The sequence below is a fragment of the Portunus trituberculatus genome, chromosome 6 (genome assembly GCF_017591435.1).
Source record: "Portunus trituberculatus isolate SZX2019 chromosome 6, ASM1759143v1, whole genome shotgun sequence".
In the NCBI taxonomy this organism is placed as follows: domain Eukaryota; kingdom Metazoa; phylum Arthropoda; class Malacostraca; order Decapoda; family Portunidae; genus Portunus; species Portunus trituberculatus.
Window position 1 is genome coordinate 511,571 of NC_059260.1, and position 7,500 is coordinate 519,070.

Sequence of the window (7,500 nt, forward strand, 5' to 3'; positions counted from 1 at the left end):
GAAAAGGGGAAGGGTTTATTTGGTGGGGAAAAAGGAGGAGGGAAGAGAGAGGGGGAAAGAGGAATTTTGAGGGAAAAAGAAGGGGAAAGAGGAGAAAAAGGGGTGTTTGGCAGGTAAAAGGGAGGAAGGGGTGTTCTGGAGGGAAAGAAAGAGGGGAGAGGGGTGTTTGATTAGATGAGGGAGGGAGAGAGGGAAGGGCATTTGGAAAGGGAAAATGGGAAGAGGGGAGACATTTATATTATTAATCTATTGTGTCCATTATTTTTATTTCCATTGTTTTCACCACCACCACCACCAACCCACCTCACTCCCTCCCTCTCCCTCTCTCCCAGGCCCCACGCTCTCCCATGGACTACGAGGAGGTGAAACAAGCCTGGGAGGAGGAACACCCACGCGAATTTGACCGGGAGAGAGAGAGAGAGAGACAGAGAGAGAGACCAGCGCACTTACAGGGGAGAGAATAGAGAGAGAGAGAGAGACAGAGATAGAGAGAGAGAGAGACGGTCATGGAGTAGAGAGAGAAGCTGGGACAGAAGTGAGAGAGGAAGCTCGCGGAGAGAATCACGGAGAGATGTTGAGAGAACAGAGATAGAGAAAGAGACAGGGAGAGAGAGAAAGAGAGAGAGCGAGATAGGGAGAGAGAGAAGGAGAGGGAGAGAGATCGGGAACGGGAGAAGGAGAGAGAGAGGGAGAGGGAGAGAGAGAGGGAGAAGGAGAGGAGAGAGAGAGATCGAGGAAGGGAGAGTAAGAGAGAAAGTGAGAGAGAGAAAGAGAGAAGGCACAGTAGAGATAGAGAGAAAGAAGGAGGAGGAGGAGGAGGTGGAGGAGGAGGAGGAGGAGGAGGAGCGACAGCAGCAGCAGCACCACCAGGAGGAGGAGGAGGAGGAGGAGGAGGAGGACTGCCTGATCCTCCCTCCTCCTCTCTTGTCAGACCTCGCCATATCTCCGAGTAAGTTATTATTGTTGTTGTTGTTGTTGTTGTTGTTAATGGTGATTTGGTGTTGGTTAGTATTAAATGATGAAAAGTGGTGTTTATATTACTATTACTACTATTACTCTACTTTACTTCTACTGCTACTCTTTTACCTCTACCTTCCCTTACTTCTACTTCTACTGCTACTCTCTACTCTACTCTACTCTACTACTCTACTCTACTCTACTCCCTCTTCTACCACTTACTCTACTTCTACTTTCCCCTTCCCTTCTACCAAACTTAACCACTCCTTCCTCCCCTTCCTCCTTCCTTCCTTCCTTCCTCCTCCTCCTCCTCCTCCTCCTCCTCCTCCTCCTCCTCCTCCTCCTCCTCCTCCTCCTCCACCTACCACCACCACTACAACCACCACCTCCACCACAGAAGTGACTACAACCGAGGCCACGGACTCCAATGGACAACCACAACCACAGCCAGCCCATTTTGAACCCCGCCCCTCCACCACTGCTCCTCCCCCCCACCACCATCGCCACCACCGCCACCACCACCACGGAGGAGGCGGAGGAGAAGGTGGAGGGACGGGTGGAGACGCTACCAGTCCTTCCTCCTCTTCCTGCCGGAGATATGGAGGCTATTAGTGATGATGAGGACCTCCCGGATTTACCAGCCGAGACTGTGGAGGTGGAGGAGGACTTCCAGGTGGAGGAGGTGGAGGAGGCGATGGATGGTGCCCCCACGCATCACCAGCACCACCACCATCACCACCTGCAGCATCATCACCACCTGCAGCCTTCGCATCATCATCATCACCACCACCACCATCATCATAATCCTGAAGAAGGTTGGTGTGGTGTTGTGTGGTGTTTTGTGGTGTTTTTGTTGCTATTCTTATTTATTTATTTTTTATTTATTTTTTTGGGGGAAAAGGGTAATGCAATCTCTCTCTCTCTCTCTCTCTCTCTCTCTCTCTCTCTCTCTCTCTCTCTCTCTCTCTCTCTCTCTCTCTCTCTCTCCTCTCCTCTCCTCTTCCCCTCCTTTTTTTCCTTCCCTCCCTCCTCCTCCTCCTCCTCCTCCTGCCCTCCTGCTCCTCCTCCTCCTCCTCCTCCTCCCTCCTCCTCCTCCTCCTCCTCCTCCTCCTCCTCCTCCTCCTCCTCCTCCTCCTCCTGCTCCTCCCTTCTTCCTTTTCTTTCATCTTTACCTCCTACTTTCTTTTCCTCCTCCCTTCCTCCTTCCTCCTCCTCCTCCAAATCTAACCAAACCTAACCTAACCTAACCTTCCCCAGGTGACGAGGCTGAAGGCTTTGGGGTCGAGGAGATAATCAGGACGAGGAGGACCTTCCGAATACACCTATGAGGAGGAGTGGGTCATTGACGAGTGGGAAGACTGGCTGCGACCTTTGACCCTCGACCCATCCCCCCTCCACCCCCCCAAGCACCTGGTCTCTCCCACACTGACTGAATTCCAAGTGGCTCTCCAACGCTGCCAGGCCGAGGGTTTGGAGGGAGAGGAAGACCAGCTGCAGGTGTGTATGGAGGAGGAGGAAAGTTGGAGGAGGTGGAGGAGAAGCAGAATGGAGGGAAAGAGAGAGAAGAGGAGAAAATGAGAAGGGTAGAAGGTGGTGGGGGAAAGGAGGGGAAAGAGGAGGAGAGAGAGAAGAGAGAGTGCAATTTAGGAGGTGGAAGGATGGGGGAAGGAAGGAAAGGAAGAAAGGAGAGAGAGAAGAAAGAAGGAAGAGAGAGAGGAGAAGGAAAGGAGGGAAGGAGGGAGGAAGGAAGGAGGAGGAAGAAAGAAGGGAGAAGAGAGAGAGAGAGAGAGAGAGAGAAAGAGAGAATGAAGAAAAAATAAGTAAAATAAAATTAATATTAACCCACAAATTCTTCCCCCCCCCCCACCACCACCACCACCACCACCAAACCACTACTACTACTACTACTACTACTACTACTACTACTACTACTACTACTACTACTACTACTACTACTACTACCACCACAGGGCCACAAGTTGGAGATGCTGTTGATGGAGACACCCCTCCCCCCATCGGCTGGTGGAGGAGGAGGAGGAGGAGGGGGTGTGGAGGGGTTGGAGGGAGGGGAAGACGGGGAGAAGTGGGTGCAGGCAGTGGAGCATGTGTGTCAACTGATCCCCAGAGATTTGCCTCCACTTGTTGCTCGGAATGGATTCGGTGAGCTATCTCTAATCTCTATCTCAAATCTGTTTTTAATCTCTCTCTCTTGCTTTGATTTCTTTCTTTTTATTTTCTCTCTCTCTCTCTCTCTCTCTCTCTCTCTCTCTCTCTCTCTCTCTCTCTCTCTCTCTCTCTCTCTCTCTCTCATCCTACCCTGAGATAAACAATGTTCCAATAATATTTTGCAAAACATTTAAGCCCCCTAATATTCCTGCCCATGACCCCTTTTCTGTTGCCCAGACGCGTGTGGGACGCTCTGTGACTGGGTGGAGGTCGGCCTGGACTTCCAACGTGCCCTGGCCCAAGAACAGCCGGTCTATAAGGTCAGGGGTTGGGTTAGGTTAGGTTAGGTATAGTAAGGTTAGGTTAGGATAGGTTAGTGTTTCTCTAGTTAATAATGCAGAAATCTTGTCACTCTGCCTCTAGAACTGTAAAAACATCTTGGAAAACACTCTTCTCACATCGTAACAGTTTTCCAAGGCCACCAAGATGAGCAGCATAATTTTAAAGAGTGTTTCTCCAGTTAATAATGCAGAAATCTTGTTACTCTGCCTCTAGAACCATAAAAACATCTTGGAAAACACTCTTCTCTCACCACAACTGTTCATATTCACTCTCACTCACTCACTCTCCCTCTCCCTCTCCCCACAGATCCGCCACATGAAGGTGGGAGTGCGTCTGACCCAGCTGCTCCTCCAGTGCTGCTGCGGGTGACCCGGCGAGTGCTGAACAGAGGGGTGCTGGACAAGCTGCACACGCTGTACCATAAACCCCACATGGCCCTCTCCATGAAGCTGCTCATTCTCAGGTGAGGGGGAGGCATGGGTGGGTGGGGGTGAGAGGGAGAGGGTGGAGAAAGAGAGAGGGAAAGGGAGAGAGAAAGAGAGAAGAGGTAGTTGGTTGTGTGTGTTGGAGGGGAAAAAAAAAAAAATTAAAAAAAGGGAAAAAAAAAAGATTAAAAAAATGGGTTTACTTTTCCCGGAGGAAATCGAACCATCCAAAACCCATCTCAAATTTTTACCCCTGGGGGCCAAAAAAAAAAAAAAACCCTCCCGGGGGGGGGGAAAAAAGGGAAAAAAGGGGAAAAAAAGAAAGGAGAGGCAGGGGAGTGTGCTTGGAGGGCTGGCCCCGTCCTCCGACCCCTAAAAGGTTGGGGATTAATGTTTGGTGGTTTTTCCCCAAATGGACCTTTACCTGCCTTTACCTTAAATTTGGGAAAATTTTAATTAAAGTTTTCCCCTTTAACCCTTTTAAATTTTCCCCTTTTTTCTTCCTTCCCCTTTCCCCTTTTTTTCCCAAACCCAAAGTAAAATTTTCTTTTTTCCTCCAAATTTTCCCTTCCCCTTTCCCCTTTTCCCCTTCCCCCCCCCCAAAACCCCCACGGGGAAAAAAAATTAAAACTCCTCCTTGGGGGTTTTTAAAATTTGAAAAAAAAAAGGCAGGGATGGGGGTGGGGGGAAGCCCCGGGGAATGCCTTTTGGTTTTGGGGTTCCGGATTTTTTCCCCCCAAAAGGGGGGTTGGGGTTTTATTAGAAGGAAGGGGGGGAAAAGGGCCCCCAACCCCCCCAATTTTTCCCTGGGCCCCTTTTCCCAGACACCCCCCCCTACCACCCCTGCCCCCATTCCCCCCACCCCTGGAACCCCGGCCCCAGAGAAGAAGAAGAAAAAAGAGTTTTTTAAGCAAAAAAAGAGGAAATTTATTTTAATTTATTTTGGGAAGTGGTGTTTGGTTGTAGTTGAGTATTATTATGTATGTGATTCTAAAAAACTTAACAATTGAATTCCTTAAACAAAAAAACAAAATAACCATGTTCAGAATATGGGGAAAGGGGTTGGGGTTTGACGGTGATGGGGCGGCTTGGTTTGGTGGGGAGTAGACCCAGTGTCCCCCGACCTCCCCTCCCCCTCCCATCCTATTTCCTCCGGTTTGCTAATAATTGGCTACCACAATTGATATTGTTAAAAGGAGATTAAGTGTTATTATATTATTTTTATTTTGTGTGTTGTGTTAATATTAATTTTTCTTTTTTTTTTTTCTCTCTCTCTCTCTCTCTCTCTCTCTCTCTCTCTCTCTCTCAACACTAACCTAACCTAACCTCATATTTCTGCCTCTGTTTCAAGATGGCTGCCGGGTTCCAAACAATTCCAGCTGCCCAAGAACCCCAACCCGCACCAGCTGCCGTCATCCTGGACAGCCATGCTCCTGGAGGCGCTGGCAGGTGGTGGGGTGCTGGGGGCTGCAAGGGGGGGTGGTGCTAGAGGACACAAGGAGGCTGGTAGAGGGAATGCTGGCACACTCACACGGGGTGAGGTACCTTGCAGCTCACCCCGGCCCCTCCACCACCCTGGCTAGAGTCATGGTGGGTGTGTGTGTGTGTGTGTGTGTGTGAAGATTGTGGTCCATAAAACATCTGTCTATGTGTGTGTGTGTGTGTGTGTTGTTGTGGTGAGTACAGGTGTTGTTGTGTTGGCAGATTGGAGAGGATAGTCGGGAGGAGGAGGGGGCCTGTACCAGCTGGGGCTGCAGCTGCTGCACACACTGCACGCCATGGCCCAGCTGGATGCCCTGGCCCAGCTGGCGGCCACACACAACCCGGACTACTCTCAAGCAGCCGGCCACTTCAACACCGCTGTCCTGCGGCTGAGCCCGTGGGGCGGCAGGGGGGGGCTGTTGGGGCTGCACGGCCACCTGGAGGTGCTGTCCTACCCGCGCCTTGGTGCCGGTGATGACCAGGACAACGCCGACCCGCCTGGCGGACGGCCACCAGTGGAGTTGGTGGTGATGGTGGTGGCTTGTGAGCGGGAGGCTGGAGCGGGGCGGCCCTGCAGCTGGTGGAGTCTAAGAGGGCGGGGCCCGCTCACCCGCCTGGGGGGCGCCCTGGTGGCCCCCAGGTGCCCCCGCCCGGTGTCCTGGCACTGTCCGCCCCCAAGGCCGCTGGGGTTGCAATTCCCGGTGACTGGGCCCTGCGCCCACCGCCGCCCAGCGGCCGGGGAGGCTTGCGGCTCCCCAGGAAACAAGGGGTGTTGCCGGCCACCGCTTGCCCAGTGGTGTTTCCCAACGCCCCCCACCGGGCTGCTGGCGCCCTCTGCCCGCGCCCCCCCCACGCCCTCCCGGCCGGCCAGGGTGGGGCCTGGCTGGTGGGCCCCCCTGGCCATCCTCAAAACTCCTGCAGTGTCCAGGCCCAACCGGCCCAAGGACCTCTCCCTGTGGTGCCCCTTGCCGACCCCCCGCTCGGCCCCCCCCACGCCACCCCGCACAGAGCGCACCCGGGGGGAGTGCCAACAAGGAGGGCCCGGGGGGGGAGGTGTGGCCAAATCCACCAAAGGGCAATCAGGGTGGGGTTTTGGGTTTGGGTTTTTTTGGGGGTGGTCACCCACACAACAAAAAAACAACACCCAACCTATACCAGGTCAAGGGTGGTATCACTCCCACCACCACCACCACCCATTTTATTTTTTTTTCAGGTGGTGGAGCGAAGGGCCGCCCCTTCCTGGGCTGGTTCCCAGCTGGAGCTCGCCGTCCGGGCCAGGGCGGCCCTCACCACAGGGGCGGAGGTGCCCCGCCAGGCCTTCCCCACCCACCCCTCCCCGCCCCCCACGACCTGCCCCTGGGTTAAGGTCCGGGTGGGCACCCGCCCCCTTTTCCCCCCGCCCCCCAGGCCCGGGGGCAGGGGAGGGAGGCCAAGGAAGGGGGGGGTGAGGAGGGGGCCCCCCAGAAGGGGGGGAGGGAGGGGAGACCAAGGGGTGGAGTGGGGGGAGGGCAGGCCAAGGGGAGGAAAGAAGGGGGTGGTTGGTGGAAAGGGGGAGGGAGGAGGGGCCCGGATTCCCCTCTGTGTTGGAACCAAGTGGGGGCCCCCGTCTCCCGCGGGAGGCCGTTGGGGGATGCCCAACGGGGTGCTGGTGGTGGTGGTGCCCTGGTGGTCCCCCCGTCCCTGGGCCTGCGGGATATATATAGCAGATCGGTTTTAATGGATGCCCCCCACCACCCCCCCCCCCCCTTTCCTTCTTTTCTTCCTCCCCCCCCCCCCCCTCCCCCTTTCCCCTCCCCCCCTTCCCTCCTCCTTTCCCCCTCCTTCCGAAAGAAAAAGGAAAGCCACAGGGGGTGGAGGTATTATGAGAAGGGACTCAGTAAATGGAACATGGGGTGGAAGGTGGGGTGGATTCCACCCGTTCCCCCCCCACCCCCAAAAAAAAAAATTAAACCGGGGGGGGGGGGGCAAAAAAAAAAAAAAATTTAAAAAAAAAAAAGGGGGAAAAAAAACCGGGGGGCCCCTTTTTTGAATTTTTTTTTTTTTTTTTCACCCCCAAAAAAAACGAACAAAAATTTTTCCAGGGGAAACAAAAGGTTTTTCTTTCCTTTTTTTTAAAATGGGAAAAAAT

The 7,500-nt window shown here is 53.7% G+C and overlaps 1 protein-coding gene across 1 annotated transcript; it reads left to right on the top strand.

Annotated features, from left to right (window-relative positions):
* The first annotated feature begins 2,262 nt into the window (after positions 1–2,262).
* On the top strand, positions 2,263–3,873 carry LOC123517417. The gene is made up of 4 exons (XM_045277444.1): positions 2,263–2,454; positions 2,928–3,117; positions 3,361–3,443; positions 3,772–3,873. Exons 2-4 carry the CDS (start codon positions 2,943–2,945, stop codon positions 3,832–3,834), a joined length of 321 nt encoding a protein of 106 aa, XP_045133379.1. The 5' UTR covers positions 2,263–2,454; positions 2,928–2,942; the 3' UTR covers positions 3,835–3,873.
* The last annotated feature ends 3,627 nt before the right edge of the window (positions 3,874–7,500 follow it).